Source organism: Artemia franciscana, chromosome 2, assembly GCF_032884065.1.
Source record: "Artemia franciscana chromosome 2, ASM3288406v1, whole genome shotgun sequence".
Taxonomy (NCBI): Eukaryota; Metazoa; Arthropoda; class Branchiopoda; order Anostraca; family Artemiidae; genus Artemia; species Artemia franciscana.
This window is the reverse complement of record NC_088864.1, coordinates 22,103,290-22,127,084: the sequence shown is the minus strand read 5'-3', so window position 1 is coordinate 22,127,084 and position 23,795 is coordinate 22,103,290. Positions and strand designations below refer to the sequence as shown.

Sequence of the window (23,795 nt, the reverse complement as noted above, 5' to 3'; positions counted from 1 at the left end):
AGAAGTAAAACAAAAAACTTGTCAAGCGGCTAGAATCATTTTTGTCTTGAAGCTATTAAGAAACAGTAAATTAGAAATACAATAAATATTGACTATTCCTTTTTTTGAAAAGTGAATCACGAACTGATATAAAAGTGAAGTTTGTGATTCTTTGGCATAGTAATTACTATCGTTTTCGATAATGACAGTTGCAGTGAATGGAACCGCTGAGTAAGTAGAAAATTTCTAAACAAGTAATCCAATTTTCATATAAATCATATAGCTTCTCTTGATCTAAAAGCAACATCAGCCGATTTCCTTCGTTTATTTGACCACACTCGTTATGTGTGGCCTTCTTTTCTTCTTCCTCTTGTTTTGTTCTAGCCAAGTAATTACCTCTAACACATTATAGATAATTGTCTTATAAGGCTATATATAACCAAAGACTACATCTTGCCACATCAGGAGAATAAAAAGGCAGGGACGTTATTAGTCAAAGCGCCAGATTCTGTATCGTGCACCCACCCATGCCGGAAGGTACAAAAATGCTGAGGACGGATATTAGGGTAGTCGACCATGCTGATAACGAATATCGTAGGGCGTATGTTCTCCTTTGGGGCGTTTCTGAGATATAGGCCAAAAACGCCAAATTTAGCCTATAACTAAGCGTGACGATTCAGGATTTTTTTTTCCGAGTTATGGGGTTGACGAATCCGGCGTAATGTTATGTCAATCGAAAGATGAGATCTAGATCTACAAGAATATGATTTTTAAATTGAAAAAAAAACACTATTTTTTTTGTCTATTTACTGCAGTTTCAAAATAAGTGCTGTAAAATTCGACAAGTATCTCAAAGAAAGGCTAAAAACTCGAAATTCCTTCAAGGTAACGAACTTTTTTTTTCACATTCGAAAAGAAAGTTCATTCAATTCTGTACAATTTGAGCTAAAAAATATAAACTATTTTTATTTTTAAAAGGTCTTCAATTTTTTTGTAGTGTCACTGAAATGATCACTAGCCGAATCGTGAAAAGGGACATAATTTTGTTTTTCTCCAAAGGGTAGGAATACTTTAAACTTCCTAACTTTTTAAAATTTTTAACTTTTACTTAAAAATAAAAATAGGTTTAAAAAAGATGTTGACTCAAAAAAGTGTTTTTTTTAGAATGTTTTTTTTTTTGCCACTGATACCACTGAGATATTTACTACATGAAAGAATTCCGCTTCACAGATAGATTCAGTCGGCGCACTGGAGTTGTCTTACTCGGCCTGCCCGTAAAATTGGGTAATAGTAACCTACTAGGGACCTGTTGTAATTAAAATTAAAAGGTATCAAATAAAACTTTCAAAAATATTCCTCTTTTTCTTCTTCCGAGAATTCAGATGGGGCAACATCAGACTCCCTGCACGCCCTCTTCGTTAAGTGGCAGGAGCATAAGCTGCAGCAACCTTTCATTTTTGAGCAGCTACAGCCTTTCCGGCATCTTCCATTTTTGCATCTGCAGTAAGCTTCCAGGCTTGATGCTTCTTTATAGCTTGAGACAAGCGCATCTACTCCCCCTTCAGCCATCTTCCGTTTATGGAGGAGTGGATCTGGAATGCTCGGCCGAGCCTGTACTGACGACAAGATTATCCGTGTAGCGAATATGGCTCTTCGTATGCATGGCTTTAAGGTGTCGTCAGAAGGTGGCAGTCTTCTCACTTCTTGTTTCTGGCACCAAATGTAAGCCCTTACACTGGCCAGTGAATTGAAACCGGCCTGTTTACAGCGCATTTCAATCACCAGGGATTTTGATAGGTCGTAAACTTCTCTAAACGCGTCGACTGAAAGCTTCCCTTCTGCACCCTTGATTCGCTCCGTCACAGAGACCATTTTTGTGGCAAACGTTGGAGACGCCGCGGTGTTTAAGAAAGAATCTTTCCCGACGCCGAAAAAAAAGTTCGTTGTGTCACACCCTGACAGACAGTGCACGAACGATAATATAACCTGCTCCTCTTTGGACAAGTGAACTCCATCCGCCTGCTCATGTACTGGGATAATGTAAGTCAGGAAGTTAAAGAAAAGTTCGCTCAGTCTTTCAGCTTGAAGCGCTTAAAAAAAATGAACACAGGCTACTGCCACGTCTATGTCGCTGGCATTCACAAAAATGCTACAAGCGCAACGGCTAGCGTGCTTGGCATGTGTCATAAGGTGTTGGTCAGCCTCTTCGTGGCTGGAGGACAAGCATTCCTCGTAGTCACAGTGTTCTGGTAAAGTTAGACTGCAGCCACGCTTGACCAGAGACGCTTTGAATCTCTACTTGAACCCACCTGAGAGAAAAATGTTGAGGGCTTTCGGAGGCTGATCACCCATCTGCTCCCAGGTTTCATACAAAATTTCGAGGAGTCGGCTTTTAGATGCTGAGCTTGCAAGTACGGCATCCCATTTTTCAATTGTGCTAGGAGTGGAAATCTGGAGATTTCTCCCTTTCCCTCATTTGGAGTCTGCATGCTGATTTCAAAGAGATGGACTGTCCGGTGTCCGTGAGCTTCCCAAACAGCCCGTTGCCACCGATCTGCAACAATGTGGACTTCAGGAATACCAACTGGAAGATCATTCAGCAACGATAGAAGCAATCTTTCGGCGAAGGATTTGACTGTTTCAAACCTGACAGGCCGATATGACCTCATCTTGGACATTAGGTTAATGATGTGTACTGTAGCTGATGTTGTTTCTTTCGATTTCAAAGTCGCCGGCCAACCTGCAAGTCCTCCTTTTTTTTCGTAGCAAGTTCAACCGCACAGCTTTGTTCCCTTTCCTCATTTTCCATCCAGAGGCAGTCTTGGTTGATTGTTGCGGAAGATATTCAAAAATGGATGGAGGGAAAAGAAGAATCTCTTTTGTGAGGATCTTTGCAACTGCTTTCCCCTTTTCTTCACCGTAGCTCAACTTAGCAGTAATGATGCTCTTCAAGGCTGTTGCTTCAGAGCTCAGGAGATCCGTTCTAGGGACACCCTTCACTTTCTGAGTTTTTCTCTCTGAAGGGAAAGTTCGGAGTGCAACCTTCTTCACATCGTCTTTCCTGTTGCACAGAAAGTCCTCAACCACCTCTTTTACTTTTGTGGCTACGCAAGTAATATCAGAAACAATCTTCTCATCGTCCACAACTTCTGAAGTCACAATATTCGTCAGGTCGAAGTCCACTCTGCTGAACTGATTGCCACATGTAGTGAAAATGTCTCGAAGTCTATCTCGCGAAAGTTATAATCGCGTCGTCGTCAACTGATTGTCTTCGTGATGTTTCAATGTCTTTGTGGATACGTTGACTACATGCAGGAAACCATTGCTAATGGCAGCGAAAATCGGTATGGTAAGAATCCAAGCTTCAGTCTGTCTCTAATCCATTTGTTCTCCTATCATTCCGGCCGTCGTCTTTGCATCCTTGTTCACTGTACATTCCAGTATCTGATCGGACCAGGTGACCATGAACCTGGTGTGCGTTCTCTTCACTGCTAAGTATCCTTTCATGAACTTCCTGTGTACATCAGGAAAGGTTTGTTGCAAACTTTGCATGTCTGATAGGTACTGTATGAGACATCTTGTATGCTGAGGATGGTCAGTCGCCGCCAAGTATGGCAACATCCGAGCAATTACTGTCAAATGAGGCTCCCAGTCACAGTCTGATTCAGCATGAATGAATTGCATCGCTATTTCAAGCATTTCAAAGAACTGCCGCCAGAAAGCAAACGTGGGTGACGTGTTTCGCAGAATGTCGAAGGCATTCATTATGGGAGCCAAAGTAAATAAGGTATCGTTTGCCTCCTGAAGTGCAGTTCGCGCGTTAGCCCCGTTTGCCAATGAAGTCCTGAATAACTCAATGGCACTACCCAGCTGGTCCAGACGGGATAATTCTTCTTGTGCTTCAGAGTAATACTCTTTCAAGGACTCCCAGTAGAGGGCTGGCAAGATCTCGTACAGTATGCAGTAGGCATTGATAGCTTGGTAGTAGCCTTTCCCTTGAAATACCTTTTTGCAAGTACCAGGAAGCAGCAGCTTTGCCTGCACTGTAATCTCTTTGACTCCGGAGCTGTCCATTATCTTACCAACTGCCTTGAGATAGTTGAGCAGGAGGTGGAAGCCTTCTATCCATAGGTTTACGTTTTTGAAGTCATCCGGGTATTTACTTTTCACTCCCTGTGCTAGCTGATAAATGAAGAGATCTTGCGTGAACACCGTATCGTAACATCCGACAGCTTTACTTGTCGCCATGAACGTTCGCAGAGATTTGTCGACTGTTGCATGGTTGTTTGGTGCTTAATGAAGGAAAGGCAAGTAAAACGCGTTGCTTTTAGGAACATTTTCCTTCCAGACTTCGAGACCATTTTCGTTCGAGACTGTATTTCATTATGAAATGATACATTAGATTCATAACCAACTTTCGTTCTTAAAACACACATTTCATCTCTGGAACGTGTATTGCATTATTTTTTTAGAGTAAACACAGGTCAAAAAATATACATCAACTGGTCAGAGGTACAGCATAGATCATGTACCTTTGGCCACTTTGTGTTGTAATTTTGACTACTTTCATAAATAAGTACAAAAAAAAAGGAACACATTTACTACTTATTCTCCAGCAAGTATCATTTATTCTAGATTAAATATTATCATATCAATTTCAAATTGCAGATATTCCATTCGACAAGCAGTCCCACGGGTTTTCACTGGAACTGGAAGTTCGAATACTAAATCTGATTGATCAATGTAAGATGCCTTTTGATCAGTCCTTATAAATCTAAAGGAGTCAGTATCACCTAGTTTCCTGTGATATTTAATTTTGCAAGTTACTTTCATTAAGTCTCTTACTTCTGCAAAAAAAATTTAGACTCCTTTCGCCAGCCAACTTAACAACACCAAAAGTGCTTTTAAAAATTCTATTTCTTACATTTTTTTTATCTTCCAAATTTGTGCCATATTCTTCATTATCATCCATCAGCAAATCAGTTTTTTTTTTTTTTTTTTATCTTGGCCTACCTGACTCACTTTGTATTTTTCATCCTCTGCTTATCAATTTCTTCTGCTTAGCTTATCAATCAACTTCCCGCTAGGTAGCAGGTTACTAATCAAAATTCCTATTATCGGGTACACTCGCTAAGAAAGTTGCAGACCCCCCAGATACAATGATTTAAACTTAATTTCTTAGCTCAATGTGTTAGGAATGAAACTGGCTTTCTTTTTTAACATAAAAAAAACTTCATCTTGAAAAAATTTTGAGTTTTTAGCCTTTCTGTTAGAAATTTGTTGACAAAAATCTGATTTTTTTTAAACTGCAGTAAAAACTGTATTATTTTTTATTTTTTTTTACAAAAAAATCATATTCATGTAGCCCCAAGTCTCTTCTTTCTATTGATGTAAGAGTACGCTGGATTGACCAATCTTATCTGTAAAAAAAATTAGAATCGTCGAGCCCCATTATAAGTCAAATTTGGTGTTTTTGGCCTATATCTCAGAAACGCCCCAACGGCGAACATGCGCCTTACGATAGTCGTTTTCAGCATGGTCGACTACCATGGGATCCACCCTTAACATTTTTGTACCTTCCGGCATGGGTACTAATCGAAATAAGCGAGATACAGAATCTGGCGCTCTGACTATTGTTACAATGTCAGTCATTATTATGCATGCAAAGAGCATTGAAATGAGATTCAAATTGAATATTTATCTTTTTACTGTCAGATTTCTATCCTATAAGTAACATTAGCCTGGGATGGCCTACCTTAACATCTATTCCTACTTTGTAATTATCTGCTACAATGCTGAATTAACCGATTCACGCTGACAGAGCACCTCTAGAGCCACCCCACCTATTAAATCAAGGATTTCCTTCCATCTTCTGCTTACATACGCCAATACCTTCTTAATCGGAGCCTTCTCAGTTTCAACTGGTTAAACCTACAAGCGTAATTATTATGTCTGTAAAAAGCAACTTTCAGTCTATCTAAAAGCAAGTTATTATTTAAAGATACAAAGAAAGTCTAAATAAAAAAAAAAAATTAAACTTTCATGAGACTAGTGGTCCAGCTTCAGAAACAATTGGTCTTTAGAAACAATGAGATTGATGTTCTCCATTATTAAAAATCTGTGAAATGACTTATTTTTCTATTATAAGCTATTGGTACAAGAAAAAAAACAAAGACAATATAGAAAGAGCCTCGATATTGCTGAACCATCCTATTAAAGAGGAGAGACCTTTATTAATTATCCGTATTAAAAAAAGACCAAACGTTTTATTTTAGAGCTTTATCGCACTGCGCTTCAGATTTCACCGGCTAAGAAAAATTCAGTCTACTTTCTTGTGATGTAACATTTTTAAATTATAGAGTATTGGAGGAATGTAATCATTTTTGATAAAGTAGAAAATGAAAAACTTTTTTAACAAGGAAAGCTTCTATAAACTTTTAGTTTGAATAAAAGCTATTTTCTAACTGTATTTTTCAGTTTTACACATTGAAGCTTTGTTGAAATTTATATATGCCAATTTTTGTAGATGTCTCAAATTCCGCAAATTTCTATTAATCTAGGCTCTTCTGCAATGAACTTAAAGCTGCGTCGCTGCAATCTTAAGTCACCCATTGCTGTGACTCAAAAGAAAGGAAATCCCCCCGGAAAATTTCCTCGCGGAAAATTACCCCTTTTTAGAAGACTCATTTTCCGTGGAAGATTCTCCTTGCATAAGATTCCCCCTTAAAATATTCCTTCATGGAGCCCTCCCTACTTTCTCATGGGAAATTCCCGATGCATATTAATAATAATCGAGCATTTTTAAATTCAAATATATTTGAAAATTTTTCCCGGAAAGTTCCTCCCGCGGACTATTTTCCTATAAGAAAATCTCCCCCCCCCCATGGAATATTCTCGGCTCCAGAAATCCACCCAATAAAAAATTTTCCTCAGGAAAAATTCCCGTCCCCCATGGAAAATTCCCTCCGACAATTCTCCTTCATTGGGGAACTTCTTAAAGATTCCTGACGACCAGATGAACAATGTTAGAAAGCATACAGGATACACAGACAGACAGAGAGATAAACATACATTCAACTCTATATATAAACATGTATATATACATATATAAATCCCCCTTAACAACTTCCCCTGGTGGAAATTTTCTTTACATGTAAAATAGTGATAGCATTTTGATATTTGAAAAGTATAGTTGAATACCAAATTCAGAGATTTTTCTGTATGTACATAACTGAACCCCAAATTAACTAACCTGTTTATTGAATATCCAGAAAATGTAAATGATTTGACCGGAGGGAGCCGACAATTTTTTGGGTTAAGGGGTCTTAATCAAATTTCTTTGAATAAGTCGTATAATGAGAAGACATTAAAGTGCCTAAAGAACAAAAAACTGGTAATTGCAAAAATATATGCATATATTTTAACAAGGGATTACGAAAATTTAAAAACTTTAAATAAGAAAAATAAAGTTTTGAAGCTTAGTAGAGATCGCTGTTAGAAAAACATCATTCCCAAATCTCTTTTTTTATAAGTATAGGCAATGTCATGGAAAAAGTGGAAATTTTTTTTAAGTTCATTCAGAATCGCTAAAGTTATTATGTAAATTACAAAAAAAAATATTTACAGTGCCAGAGCAATAGCTTCAATATTTTTGTTCAAACTAGAAAAGTACTTGACATTTTAAACTAGTAGAAATCGTTGTTAGAAATCGGTGCATGCGCTGGTGCAGCCACACGTTTTTGGTCTTTCCCCGTTTTTGGCTCTGTTAACCGGTCGGAATAAGCGTACCATCTGGTCACGCTTTTATCGTTTTTGGAAGTTCTTGCTACCACCCTGGACTAGAAACTCTTGGATTAGTGAAAGATATGACATCATTGATCCATACTTGGCCGTCCAAAATCAGTTTTCTTGCTATGTCCGATCTCTCTGCAAAAATAACTCCCTGTATGGGGCGATGGTGCCATAATCTTCTTCTTCTCATAAGTTATCTTTCTAGTTTGGTTCTCTTGTTATTTATGTATCTTTTTTGTGTTTAAGTGTTTAGTCTTTGGTTGTTGTGTTAATTTTGTTTGCTTTTTCTTTTCTCCATAGTATTCTAGTCATCTTTGTGGGTTAAAAATAAATGATGATCATGATGAATGCGTAACATGAGTGGCGGTCTGTACTGTATTTGTAAATATTTCTAGTTATCAATGCAGCTTTACTTCGTCATTTCTACTGATCTGTTAGTATATTTTATTTTACTGTTTTTCTTATTTATATATGTTTTGTTGTGCTTGCTATTGTTAAGTTACGTGTACGTTTGTTTTACTTTGTTTATTAATTTTTGCTCTGTACTCCACTGCTTATACTTTTGTATGTTTGTGGGTACTAAAAATTATTATTACTATTATTATTATTATTATTATTTGTATTATTATTATTATTATTATTATTATTATATATATATATATATATATATATATATATATATATATATATATATATATATATATATATATATATATATATATATATATATATATATATATATATATATATATATATATATATATATATATATATATATATATATATATATATATATATATGTGCATGCATATGTGTACATATATATACAAATGAAATCCTGAAATCTATACCTACGATCTACTTTAAAATCACAATAAATAACCGAGTCAAACTCAAAACGAGCAGAAATTAACATGGATAGGGCTGAACCCCCCCCCCCCCACGCAATCTGAAAATCAGCGCATAACTTGCACTTTACTGAAAAAACAAGCGATATGTGTTGCCAGTTTAATATAGATCATTGATTAATTAGAGTAAAAAAAAATTGAAAAGATTTAAAATGTATTTTGTTTTCAGTAAAGTGCAAATTATGTTTTGATCTTAAGAGAGCATGGGTGGTGTCAGCCCTGCTCATGTTAATATCTTCTCATTTTTGGTTTTAATGGAGCTCTTTATTTTTCTTTGAAAAACTTATTTTATGGAAAAACTTTTCTAAATTAATTTGAAAAGTAGTCAACCTTTAAACATACACAAAAGGTTCCATTTTTTATTATTAATAAGCCTAGTAATGTCTTAGTTATGTCTAATTAATAAGCTTAATTGAACGGCGAACATTAAAAATAGAATCGAGAACTCTATGCTCTATCAATAAAAACTGCCACTTTTTCAAGTATGGACTTACTATGAACAAAAATAGCTACTTGTAATTTATTGCGGAATTCTACTAAAAATGGGTGAGATTCACTTTTTTGTATTATTTGGCGATGTGGAATTGATTTAATGAATAAAATTAATGAATAATAATGAAAGTTAATACGTGGAGCACTCTAAATCTTCATATTTAATGTTACCAATATGTGCTGTGATCTAGAAGAAACTAGGAACCTAGAAAAAGATTTAGAAAAATATATTCAATTATATTCTATTGTTTTTAGTCAACTCGTAATCTTTTGGAAAAACAGTGGTCACTATTGGCAGAATCATTGGAACAAGATTATAAGCTATTTCGGAGATGAGGAGCTCTCTTTTTATGTTTTTGGTAATTTTGCTTATTATTTTAGGGTAATTTTGCCTTACAATGTTATATCTGGAGGTAAATTCGGAGGTATGAGCATTGAGTACATACATAGGGTAGAGGCCTTCAAGTCCAAAACCCCTATGAAACCATAATTTTTTAAAGTTTTTTCCGGGATTTTAATTTATTTTTATATAATTTTGCCATTTTTTTTGTTTAAATTATTCCAATCCTCCCCTGTACGTACCCGGTGGGAACGATAACCAGCATTGCGGCAATTTTTATGGCACAATGCCTAGTGTAGCACCCGCCTCGTAAAAGGTTTGCATGGTTTTGCGCATGATATTTATTATTATAATTTTTTTTTGTTTTAGTCGTACGATATTTATAGAAAGTCTCACACCAGTACGAGAAACAGTGAAAAAAAAATACGACCAAAAAGCTTAGAAACGAAAGTAACTTGACTGTGTTTATTTTATTGGTTTTTAATATTGAAAATTAGGTTATACAGTGCTAATAGAGTATGCAAGTTTTGAGAAAAATATGTACGACGTATCATGAAAATTACTGAAAATATATACTACGGTCAATAACTTGAAATAAAAACCTTACCCCTTGAAAATAACTGCCTTATTAATGCCGTGGTGTGAAATTTTCTTCTTTTTTCAGAAGGTTTTCATACACTGACAAACGAAATTAGAATAGCTTTTTCAGGTATACATGTATAGGTGATTTACCTGCAGTAAAGAAACTAATTAAAACGACCAAGAAGTTTTATCTTTATTGTGTTTATTAGTTGACATCCTTCACTAACCTTTCCCTACTCACGGTACAAGAAGAAAGCTTCATCTTCTTTTCTACAAAAAGAACAACCTCGTCTACTTTTCAAAGTGCCACATAGTCAAGGTAATAATCCGAGTTCTCGATATCACTAAATTCGTCGCTGTTGCGTCTATCGGAAGTTTTCAAATTGATGTAAATGAAGAAAGCTGTTTGCTGAGCTGTATAAAAAGGAAGGATCAGAAGGGCAATGTATGTTCAATCACACTTCTATCCTCCTGATCTAAATAAGCCTATTGGTCATCCCTTTGAGAAAAGCTTGCAATCAGTTTTGGCAATTACCTCAGAAGCGTCAAAATGGCAGGTACGACCCTTAGTTGAAATAGTTATGATTTATTTGTTTTATTCTTTTGTAAAGAGCCCTTGCTTCAAGTTATTGATACAATATATCTTATTTTTACAATTTGTCATGGTGTATCGGCATAAGAGATTTGTTATTCTGCCGGTATAAAAAATGCATAACTTGGTCACCAAAATCAAATTTTAAAAGCTGCAGTATCTACTTACTTTAAAGCAGATATTACTGCGGCGTAGCTCTAGTATGGAATCAAAGTGATCTAGATGTTAAGGGCAATATTTATTTCTATTTAAAATCATGGCACCAGTTTACTATCCCCTTTCGACTTCGGTCAAAAGCCATTATGTATCCTTTAAGACATATCTACTAATCTCTTTTTCTCTCCCTCTGTGTCTCTTCTTTCTTGTGCAGTTTTTGTCCTGTTTAGCCTTATTTTAGCTGTAATCAGCAGTGGAACCTGGTTTTGTTTCTTATTCTGCTAAGCTACCTTTGTACCTTTGTTGTTACTCATATACGTTACAGATTTTCATTATGGCCAAGTTTCAGGATCTTTTGTCTGAGAGGGCGAGGATTCGAATCCTAGTGTACCCAATTATTTAGTTTGGGACGGGGTCAGTGGTGTTACTCTGTAAACTCATCCAGAGTCGACTCAGCTGTAAATGGATACCTGTAGAAATCTGGGGAAGGTAAACAGGAAGGGTGATCAGCATCAGCACCGCCGGTAGGGACTGTAAAGTCTAATGCTGTATTCTTTACCTTTACCTTATTATGGCCAAGGATACCTTTCCCTAACCATATTTGTAGAGGTTGTGGCTTGTGAGCCCATGCTCCTCTTGTCTCTGTAGCATTGGTCAGAGCCTCTAGGCCTCAACAATATAGTTCTTTTTTAATGCTCCTTTGCGTTTTCTATAGAATTAATAGAAGTACAAAACAGTATTAGAAAAAGTCAAATAGAAAATTAGATGAGCCTAAGAAAGGTGCTGCGCCAAGACTTCCTCTGGCCCAAGAGGATTTCTTCAGAAATTATTAGGGAGAAAAAAATTCAACAATAGGTCATTTATCTAACAAAGGTCCCTATTGTTCTAAATACTAATTAAATAAAAAAACAAGTTTTTTGAATGAAAGTAAGGAGCGACATTAAAACTTAAAACGAACAGAAATTACTCCGTATATGAAAGGGGCTTTTCCTTCTCAACGCCCCGCTCTTTACGCTAAAGTTTTTTACTGTTTTATAATGTAGAGTTAAGAGAAAGAGTCAAACTTTAGCGTAAAGAGCGGGGCGTTGAGAAGGAAAAGCCCCTTTCATATACGGAGTAATTTCTGTTCGTTTTAAGTTTTAATGTCGCTCCTTACTTTCATTTAAAAAACTTGTTTTTTTATTTAATATCTGAACGTTTTTGAATCAATGCTTGTTTTGATTTTGGCTCTCCGCAGAGGAATAATTAAAACGAAATTTGTATATATTTTTTTTTGGCTAAATGGCTTTCTCATAATTTTGATCGAATGATTTTGAGAAAAAAAGAGCGGGGGAGGAAGCCTAGTTGCCCTCCGATTTACGGTTAATTAAAAAGGCAACTAGAACTTTTAATTTTTTACGAATCTTTTTATAAGTAAAAGATATACGTAACTTATAAATTAGCTTACGCAAAGATCTTTTGTATTCTCATGTTTTTGTTACATATATGAGGGGGTTCGCCCCCTCGTCAGTACCTCGCCCTTTACACTAAAGCTTAAATTTTGTCCCAATTCATTAAGAATGACCCCTGAATCACAAAATCCGCAGAATAAATAGTTGAAATTACTAAAAATACTTTAGCGTAAAGAGTGAGGTATCAGGAGGAGGTGAGCCCCTCATATAGGTAATAATTTCTGTTCGTTTTAAGTTTTAATACTGCTGCTTACTTCCAGCTGAAAAAAACACTTTTTCATATTTAATTTTTCATTGTTTTTTTTTTTAAGTAATGCTAGTAAATCCTGCGCTCCCTTCATGAAAATTTTCTTCCCCCATGACAAATTCCTCGATGGAAACTTCCCCCAGAATATCCCCCTCTTCTCAACCCCTGCCTCCAACCAAAAAATCCTCCTGAAAACGCCTGTACACTTCCCAATAGCCATTACTATATGCAAGCACTGGTCAAAGTTTTGAACTTGTAACCCCTCTCACGGGGACTCTGGGGGAGTAAGTCGTCCCCAAAGACATAGTTACAAGGTTTTTCGACTATGCTGAATAAAATGGCTATCTCAGAATTTTGATCCGTTGACTTTGGGAAAATAATTAGCGTGGGAGGGGGCGTAGGTGCCCTCCAATTTTTTTGGTCACTTAAAAAGGGCACTAGAACTTTTCATTTCCGTTAGAATGAGCCCTCTCGCAACATTCTAGGACAACTGGGTCGATACGATGACCCCTGGGGAAAAGAAAAAAAAAACAAAAAAAAAAACAAACAAATAAACACGCATCCGTGATCTGCCTTCTGGCAAAAAATATGAAATTCCACATTTTTGTAGATAGGAGCTTGAAACTTCTACAGTAGGGTTCTCTGATACGCTGAATCTGATGGTGTAATTTTTGTTACGATTCAATGACTTTTAGGGGGTGTTTCCCCCTATTTTCTAAAATTACGCAAATTTTCTCAGGCTCGTAACATTTGATGGGTAAACCTAAACTTGATGAAACTTATATATTTAAAATCAGCATTAAAATGCGATTCTTGTGATGTAGCTATTGGTACCAAAATTCCATTTTTTAGAGTTTTGGTTACTATTGAGCCGGGTCGCTCCTTACTACAGTTCGTTACCACGAACTGTTTGATTAAGCGGTTTCTCATGTGTAAGTTTAAGGAGCGTTCAGACACTGGACTTGACCTTGAATCAAATCTCCAACTATTGACACTAGAGGTCTTATCCAAGATGGTATGAAATCAGCTTTTGTGTTACGAGGGCAGTGAATCAACGAGAGGAGACCAATTAACAAGAGATTGTGCACAAGATTGATCAATACTATACATCATCTCTCTTGTAACGAGAAACATAACAACCACATTTTCATTGAATAATTGTTTCTTTCACGCTTTTATTATTCTCGCTCATCATTTTTCGTTGTAGGAACGACGGCTTTAACCTTCCTGGTATATTGGACTTTTGGTTGCATGTACATCCTGTTAGATACAACTAATGTCCCACAGTTTCTGCGAAGATTTAAAACCCAGCCTGGTACCAATGAACCTGTTGACAAAGAACGCCTTATAAGGGTTGGTTAACTTTTTATTGTTATTTTCGTGAAATTGTTTACTTTAGTTTTTTTAACATAATTAAAAAAAAATTGAAGCTTCCGAAGCTCCATTACCTTCATCTTTTTGGTGGCTATGTTGTTAACCTCGCTATTCGTGTCTAGGAAATAAATAGAAAACGAATAAAAAAAAAATTCAAATCAATATATAAACAGCTATACCAAACCATAATAGAAAATAAATTTTAGGGAACGCTATTTTTATTTAGGAAGAGCGCTTTGTGTTTTTGAGGAGTTAAATATAAGTAATATAAAACTGTCTTTCAACTGTGTGCTCGAAATAAAAGGGCTGCGTCAAAAAGGAAAAGTATTTCTAAATAATTGGCTCGTATGCAAAAACAATTATCTGAGAAAAACGGTAGATTGCCTTCTAAAAGATTAGCTGACTTCAATCTTGGTCTTTGTCAACTTCCCTCAACATCTGTACTAAGCAATCAAAACTTACACATTGAAGAAAATATTAAGGCAATGTTTAATTCATGTTGACCATTGAGAATTTAGATTATGAATGAATAAATTATTTTATTACCCATCAAAACACGAAGTGAAAACGATGGAGTACAAAAAGAGGGAAAACAATTGCTATACGCAAAACAATATAACACCTACTACAAACAACTCAGAAAAGAAAACTCATCCAGGGGTGGTCATCCTTATGCTTCACAGGGCAGAGATCTCATCAGCACTGAGATTACGGCTGATAATTGAACATATTTTCGTGAGCAAACAATTTCAGGACCAACTGGGTAGTTGAACAAGAAACTTGGCAAATTTGAAGAAAATGTTTCTAATCTCTTGTCTGCCTGTCAGAAGATCCTAAAATGGTGTTATGAACAGTACTTGAGGCAAAGCCACGGCATTACAAAGCTCGGCCAAGAGCATTTTATAATTTTCGCCTGCAACAGAACAAGCAATTCGTCATCTCTGGGTGGGCAAGAATGAGTTGCGGTTTGCAGCTATAGAATTTCCAATTGGAAGGCCTTGGTAAATCAGTTACCTGATAAGTTTTATACCTATTCAATCAAGATTTATCACATCAGGTACAGAATCTGGCAGATAATTGAAGAGAAAAATTGTGACTTCATAGTATTCAAGGACAAACCAATACGCTTCTAAATATCATCTATAAGAGAATAACTGTTTTCAACACTAGCAACCGACCGACCTAAATTTTCGTGCAATACAATGCACGGAGTCAGGATTTTCGATTGAGAACTAAATGCCAAATTATAATAAATAGTCGGAGAAGCGAAAGCTCCTTGCTTAATTCTTAGCGATTAAGCTAATTACTTAATTAGCTTAGCTTAATTGCTAAGCTACACTCACATTAAAAGTAATCAGTGCAAAAAACTCAAAGGCTTTTCTAGAATCTTTCTAAATCGTCGACAACAATTAAGTGCCTGGAAAAAAACCAATCCGTGGCAAAATTTGAATAGGAAATGGGCATTTTACAAATATCAACAATAGAATCAGTAATCAATAGCCTAAATTACTTTCGACATTACGCTAGATACTGTGATCGGACGATAAGAAGTGCAACTTGTACTAGGCTTACCTTTCTTTAAAATAGGTGTAACCACTCCCGTACAAAATGATCTTGCACTATACCAACACTAAGATCGTCTGATATAACAGATGAAGATGAACGCACAAAAATTCACTACCCTAGTCAAAATGCCGAGCACATTTCCATCTATTCCGGACGAAAACCTTTTCTTTGGCTTCCAAATACACATTCAGTAGACGGTAGTGGCATCACAATAAACTAGCAACTAGGTGACAATTAAAGCGCAGACTCAATATTTCGATCGAACTGTTTAGCTACTTTAGCATTATTTCCTTCACTTGTAATGTAACATGGATGACGACATCACTTGAAAATATATGGAAAGTGCGTCTTTACTGTTTGACAATTTATTCAAGCGATGAAGAATACCACGGCAGGCTCAAAAACAAAAAAGCAACGCGTCTTCTGTCAAAAATCTTTGGACATAACTTTGGTAAATTCCGTGCCTAGGAGAACTCTTTTCCGTTTACAAAGTGGTATGTGTACAAGAGCACTTGCTAACTAAAGGAAGTATAGCCCTGTTTCAGACATTTCTACATAAACCAATCAATATACCTGAGGACAAACGCCAATTATCCCGTAGTATATCCAGAGGTGAACGGTTTGTCCCTTGCCATTCCTATGTTCATGCGAGTTGTATATTGCATTTGAGTTTACTGGACTGACCAGCTTCTGACATGTTGACATCTACCTTGCAACATATCTGAATGACGATCGTTAAGCGTTATGCGGAAGCTTGCAGTTACCTTAATCGGCCGGTTTGGAGTTAAGCAGTTGAATTTTCCGAATATAACAAAGACCATGGAAACATCATTTATATAAACATTATTTTTATTTAACATTATTATTTTATTAAAACATTATTATTATTTATTAAGAGCTAAAACAGAGTTAGAGTACCATTGCAGTTGTTTTTTAACGGTACCAAAGATCAAGTCCCACTTAATATCTAGAGAACTGAAATTTTACATGTTTTATGTTTGACAGAAGGTCAGGTTCAAATTGGGACTCAAAAAGCTGGTTGAGACAAAAATCCTTGGACTAAAGAAGTCAAGAAACCTGCTGAATTCCGGTATAGATCTTGGAAGAAACACTGGAAAACCTAGGCCTGGAGTTGTGTTGAAGTTATTTTATTAAGTTATTTTATAGCATAAAAAAAGACTTTTTAAACTTCATTGAAAATTTGAAATGTCAGGAAGTTGAATAAATATAAGACTTTTTTCTCCGGTGAACAATCAAAAACGTAATGTTTATCTCCTTCTTTTTTTCATGGGTGGTTACGTTGAACTATTGGTCCTAGAAGGTCAGGAAGCAGCTCATTCAAATGGAAATCAAATGTTCTAGTTAAATGTATAAGTGACCAAAATATGATGCCACGGAAAAGCGCTGTTTTCTATCATTTTGTGACACTAAATAGCAAAATTCTGTTTAGCCACATATAATAAGGAGTTTAGGGTGATGTATCTTCATACATCTTTTTGATTTAACAAGACGCTAATAATTGTAAATACTTTAGTATAAGTCACCCATTAGTATATATTAAGCGAAGTAAATCACTACCATATTGTAACTCTGAGCCCATAAGCAAGCCGTTTAGATGGTGACTCATCAGATCAAAATCCCAATTTGAAATCTGTTTAATCTAGATTCTCTTGTACTAAAGTCTTATTATCTACTTTTAGGTTATATGGCAAGTACTTATTAACCAGATAGCAGTGGGCATTCCGTTTACATACATGGGATACAAAAGTTTCAAGTATAGAGGCACACAAGACTTGCATATACTTCCGTCCTTTCATCAAATACTTTTAGACCTAGTGGTATTTTTGATAGTCGAAGAGATTGCATTCTACTATTCACATAGGTATTCGTTCCAAATTCATTTCTTACTTAGTTTTAAGATTCTGTCTCCGAAGAAAAATACAATTAAGTTTATTTTTCCTTTTTTACTGTGTTTAGTTAAGATATATACTTAGTCAAAGCCGTTTTGTTAGTCGAAAGATATTATGCAAGTAAGTAGTAATACATCTGTAAATGCACTTACAAAAAGCTGCGGTATGCTTCGTTCACTATAAAACTTATAAGAATTAGTACCATTGTATTTTCATTCTGATAACAATTATAATGGGAGTAGATATTAATTGTGTAAAATACAAGATAGATTCTTGCATAGAGGGGTAAAGTTATCAGAATTTAGAGGTGTCAATTGCGACAATTTAAGGAAAGCCGAGAGATAACCTTACTTTTTAACATTTAGAGGAGGGGGAGAGCAATTTTATTGTTTTTCAATTATTTTTAAGGAAAATACAAAAAAGGTGTTTTTTAAAGGAAATAGAGAAAAACAGTTTTCAAGATCTTGTGATCCTCCCTGTCCCAAAACAAATGGACGCGCCTGCCTACACTGGAGTATGTTAACATATTGTAACTTGTTGTATGGGATTTAACGCGTTCAAACGGTGGGTCATATGCCTTCGTATCAATTGATCAGTCTGAACTTTATACCATTATCTTGCTTAGGTGTCAAATAATACTCACTGAATTCTTGTATGTATCATTTACCTTGCTTATTTTATCTTCTGATATAAACTAAATATCTCTTGAAGCTTCGCAAGCTATTCTGAGATGGCGCTCTAAAATTGATGTTTCTGTTTGAAATTAGATAGCATTAAAGTATTTTAAACTTTTTAAGTCAAATTTCTGGACTTTTTAAGTAGGCTACCATAACTGTGAAAGTGATGTTTTTAAATGCACACAATGAGCAAGATGATATGATTATTTTCATGTATTTGTTCATTCTAATGGTCAGATCTTCATTTTTTCTGATCCTCGTTTTTTTATTATGTTAAATATGCACATAAAACAATATATTACATATGTTTTATAAGTGTTGCGTCCAATGGTTACAGCCAAAAGTTGTCAAATAGAAAATAGTTTTCTTGTTTTACAATAAAAGAAGAAAAAAAGGAGACTTTTACTAATACTGTATAGAAAGTACAAACGAGAATCATAAGAGAGAGCTGGACAATCTTGATATTGCTACTACTACCACTACTACTACTACTACTACTACTACCACTACTACTACTACTACTACTACTACTACTACTACTACTACTACTACTACTACTACTACTACTACTACTACTAATAACCCACCGCAGCACCAAGCCACCTGAGGCCAACACAGCTACGCACGTTCCTCCTCCAACCTTATCTATTTAAAGCCTCCCTCTTTACACCCTCCCAGGAAGTTCCCATTTCCTTTAAATCTTTATTTATGACATCCTCCCAACCCAGACAAGGACGACCTGCTTTCCGTGTAGCCCCAGACGGTTGGCCAAAAAGGACAACCTTCGGTAATCTGTCATCCTTCATCCGTAGAACGTGGCCTAGCCATCTCAACCTTTCTTTCATTATAGCCCTAGAAAGCGGGATTGCGCCACATTTTTCGTACAAACTACTGTTTGAAATACGGTCAGTCAGCTGGGTACCCAGAATAATCCGTATGCAATTTCTCTGGAAAACATCTAGTAAATTTTCATCTGCTTTTTGGAGCGCCCATGCTTCAGAGCCATATTAGACCACTGTCGTCACTGTAGCTTCCAATATTCTAATCTTGGGTTGCAGATTTATCTTTCTATTCTTCCAAGCTTTTTTTAACTGTGAAAAAACACCCTGAGCCTTAGCTATTCTACTTTTAACATCTTCACTGCTCCCACCATCTTTACTAATAATACTACCAAGATAACTGAAGCTCCCAAACTGATCATGCGGGTAAAACTAAATGAAAAAAACAATGTGATTTGGATTTCCTATGGAAAGAGTATACTTGATTGACAGTGTGTAAGAGATGTAAAAAGGAGGGAGAGGAGCCCTTCCTCCAAAAACTGAATTATATTGAATTTCTGAACACTTCTCATTCATATTATTAATTAGAATTTTATTTTATTATTGGATTCTCTCCCCTACCAAAAAATTAGTATTGACCCCTCCGCAAAAAACCTCATATGCGTGCTTGCTCTCCGCCTATGTCATTGCAGTTCTCCCTTTTAACATCTATTCATAGAGGGCGCGTTTTGTCCTCAACCAAGGGATTTTGTAGCATTCTAAGGTGTCTGAATGCACCTAATATGTTCCTAATTCTAACGCAGAGAGAAAAGTTTTAAGTAAAAAGCTTAAAGCTCTATTTTATAAAAACACTCTTCTTGCAATTTCCGAGAAGAACTTCTCGTTTAATATCCCTCTATTATTATTTATTATATTATTTATTATTCCTCTTGTTTAATAGTGAATTAATGGAATAAGCTATTTGAGGATACAATCAATGGCAATTCAGTTGAAGTGTTTAAGAATCACCTGAATAAGAAACAGGGATGTAAGCCTTGGATATACAAGTAGGACTCTCCATATACAACATTCTAGGGAAACAACAAGTCAAAATATTCCATTATGGAACTAATCAGCTTTTAATGCTACTTAAGCTAATTCGCTTTAAAAGTTCTTCTCTTACATGCTAGGAATTTCTGGAGACAGCCTTACAGGAATTTAATCAGAATTTAATCATTTAGAATTAGAATTTAATCATTTAGAATTTATCAGTTTAAAGTATACTTAAGGGAGTTTGCTTTAAAAATGTTTTTATTTACAGGCTATTGCATCACAAGTCAATATACAAATACATTCATAAGCAGCACCACGAATGGACAGCGCCAATTGCTGTCACAGCCATCTATTGCCATCCACTTGAACACGTGTTTTCAAATTTGCTACCTCCTTTTCTTGGAGCTTTTATCATGGGATCACATGTTTCAACGCAATGGCTTTGGTATTCGATGGCTATAATGAATACGCTAAATGCTCACTCCGGATATCATTTTCCGCTATTTACATCTCCCGAGTCACATGATTATCATCATCTAAAGTAAGCATCGTACTAAAATATCCCTAAAAATATAAATTAATAATAATAAATAATTTTCATTGCCCGTCATAATGTGACAAAGCAGACAAACTGACAGAGTAGGAAAAAAAAGGAAGAAACAACCAAAAACGCTCTTATGAGTCAAACAATTTTTTTTGGTGGGGGGGGGCAAAATCGGTGACCTCTTGGTATGGTCGTGCCAGCACTATATACTATACAAATATAACTTTTGGGCAGGGATTCTCAGTAGCTTTTATGAGTTATTCCGTAATTTTTTCTGTCATTATTTGAAACATGATTCCTCATACTAGCAGCTCGGACCAAATGGAACTAAAGGGGTATTTAACGAATGGCTGGTCGTTTTAGCAACTTGGAAATTTTCTGTTTCTCAGAAAAATCAGAAAAATAATAAGTACATTAGTTGAAAAATCGAGCCAAGGCCATATGGACTTCCATCCTACTCCAATTCTTCCCATCTCAAAGATACAAGGAACAAAAGAATTTTCACTGGGAATAAAGTGAAAGGATTGCCATGATTCTTTTTATTCTCCTTTATATTTGTGGTTTACTGTGGTTAAATGGTTTTAGAATGTTTATAAATTACAAATCCTAAAATTAAAAATCTTGCGAACAACCCAATTCAATGGAATACACTCAGTTAAATATAGATCAGAACTGAGCAGTCAGCCATTATCTGCAACAATTTAATATGTATTTATATATACAAACATCACAATTTTAAAGAAACAACAAAATTGTATTTCTTGCCGTTCGTGCAATTTAAAATCTGGCAAAAAACACCCTAAAAACTGAAAGCCTAAAGACATATTTCTACCAAACAGTAAGAGTATATTGCTAAAAGGATTTAAATATTTTCTGGGGCAGCTTGACAATAAACATAATGCCATTGGCTAAAAATGATGGTATATTCGATCGTAAGATTAAAAAATCGCTTATCCATTATTGCACTGCTAGCTGCAGCAATGTAAAGAACGAATCTCAGCCCATAAAAGCCAAAAATTTAAAAGGCTTTTTATAAAAGGCTGCTCAGAAGCTTCCGAAACATCCAGCCATCTATTTAGCTAAAAACAGCCACATGACCTTATACAAAATATATCTTAAAAAAATATTTCTTCAGAGTACTTTTAAAATCAGTTTTTCTTTTTCCTGAAAACTGAAGGCAAGGAAGTGTGTCTCATTATGGACATTGCACAGACTTTACTAAAATGTTAGGAATTTCATAAACAGTTTAGATAGTACGCACTTTTTTGTGCTACGACTGGGGATCGTGTTGAATTTTTTGGAGGGGAGGGGGATAAGTGGATTTGGATTTCTTATGTTTGGGGTAAGGGGTGGAACGCTTTTATCTAGTCCTTGCAAAAAAGTATAGGCTCTATTTTTATCCTTTTTATGCCTGTTGGTTGTCGGATAGGCTCTGTTGGCATTTTAGAGCATAACAAAATAAACTTATAACTTTCCTAAAACTATTGATTTTTGTGAAATTTCTGTGTGTGTCGCTTCAAATTTTTTTCAAACCGCACTTCAAAAATGGGTGAATTTTAGGGCTAAGATTCAAAAAATTCAACTTACAAAAAATAAACCTTGTAAACATCTTCATAGTTTGCTCAGATTAGTGCGATATTTAAACCATTGCTAAGATCATAAAAATATTTTATTTCACAACCATTTCTAAGATCAGTTCTGTTTCTAAGATCTGGCTTTGGTTTCCAAGTTCTAACATTGAAAGTTAAGATCATAAGAAGTTCTTAGGCAACACTCCATTTTTGCTAAAGAGTCTTAGCAACAAATAGCACAGCAGAGACACACCTTCGATAACGATTCTAGAATTAACGCCGTTGATTATTTGACAGTGTTGTTAAGAATTAACACTGACAGAAAAAGGATTAATGTTGTAAAAAAACTTTATGATTTGATCTTGTTGTGGCACTATTTTACCATTGTTAAGAGCATGATAGCATCATTATATTATCATTCTGAGCTTTAATTTTGTTTTTAAACATAATTTGACTATATTTTGTTTTAAGCCTTATTTCCTTTTAAATTCAGTTTCAACTTAAACTAGAGTTCCTTTTTTAGTTTGTACCTCATATATTGCTTTTACATAGTTCTCTAACCCTCCCCCCAAAAATTGTTGCCGAAAAAACACCTTATGTAATAATATTTCAATAGGTGTAGTAGAAAAATACAAGAAAAAATTATTCCAACCCACCTTACAATTTTCGATTTCATACCAAACGATGTGTATTCATAATTTTAGAGCATGAAATTTGTTTGAGTCACCTTTTATGTCTTAGAATAACAACAAAAACAGTTGCCAGTAATTGTTAGCAAAAAATGGGACCACTCAAACACCGTTTAAGTGCAACTAATGTTTTGTTATTCTGCTTTAATTTCTTAAATTTAAATCATTCCCAGAACACAGTTTTGTTCTTTGTTTAAAACTGAAAACTCTAGACACGTGGTAGAATATATTTATTTGTTTTTGAAATAGCCAATTTCTCAATGAGTTTACCTTTAAGATTCAACCAGTGTTTTGGTGTACTCGGAATCCTGGACTACATCCATGGTACAGATATGCAGTTTAGGAAGTCACTCCAGTACAGGCGACACCGAACTCTGTTATCACTGTCACCCATTCAACAGTCGGTATCTAGACAAATGGAGAAAGTAGAATAAGTGGAACATTATTTTAAACACGTGAGAAAAATGAACTATCAAAGATACGAAGAGCAAAAATTTTTTGTAGACAGTGTTTGTAGTGAATATATAACCCTGCTGGTAATTAAACGTATTTCTAGTATTTTTTATTAGGTGACCACACTCTAGAAGTAGTAAACAGCGTTTCAGCTATGATTATGAACTCACCAAAATGGCTATTCACTTAACCGAGTTCTCAATTTATAAACTAAAGAAAATGACGAAAATGAAAGATTGTTTCAATGCCAATAAGGATATAAGTTTGAATTTGATTCAATCAATCCCTAGCCAGAAACAGTTTCAAATCGTAACATAATTTAGTTTTCCAAGTCTAACTAATTCTGACTAGCTTGTGATTATCAGCCTGAAACTTTTTCACTAGTCTTGAAAATTATTTGCAAGGCAAGGCCATGTTAGTTAGCCGACTCGTCAGTAGATTAGCAGGTAATAAAGCATTAGAAAGCCTGTGCTAGTGCTTTATCAAACAGTTTGTGGTAATGAACTGTAGTAAGGAGCGACCCGGCTCTCTTTCTAGTTATGTCTCCTCTGATATGTTCTTATATATTTTCTTATATTTATATGTTCGTGCTCCGTCTTTTTCATTTCGTATGATTGATGGGTTTTCAAATAAATAAATAGTAACCAAAACTCTAGAAAATA

The 23,795-nt window shown here is 35.3% G+C and overlaps 1 protein-coding gene across 1 annotated transcript; it reads left to right on the top strand.

The window, feature by feature from the left end:
• Positions 1-14: 14 nt before the first annotated feature.
• Positions 15-23,238, top strand: LOC136038788 (fatty acid hydroxylase domain-containing protein 2-like). Its single transcript, XM_065722169.1, has 6 exons — positions 15-210; positions 9,426-9,529; positions 13,746-13,891; positions 17,179-17,360; positions 20,145-20,417; positions 22,958-23,238. The coding sequence occupies exons 1-6, from the start codon at positions 182-184 to the stop codon at positions 23,112-23,114; spliced, it is 891 nt and encodes a 296-aa protein (XP_065578241.1). The 5' UTR covers positions 15-181; the 3' UTR covers positions 23,115-23,238.
• Positions 23,239-23,795: the final 557 nt, after the last annotated feature.

Excerpts from the sequence above, each read along its gene's own strand:
- LOC136038788 (XM_065722169.1), top strand. The coding sequence starts at position 182 with ATGACAGTTGCAGTGAATGGAACCGCTGA. Across the intron at positions 211-9,425 it reads GCAGTGAATGGAACCGCTGA|TCAACTCGTAATCTTTTGGA; the intron begins GTAAGTAGAAAA and ends TATTGTTTTTAG. Across the intron at positions 9,530-13,745 it reads GCTCTCTTTTTATGTTTTTG|GAACGACGGCTTTAACCTTC; the intron begins GTAATTTTGCTT and ends TTTTCGTTGTAG.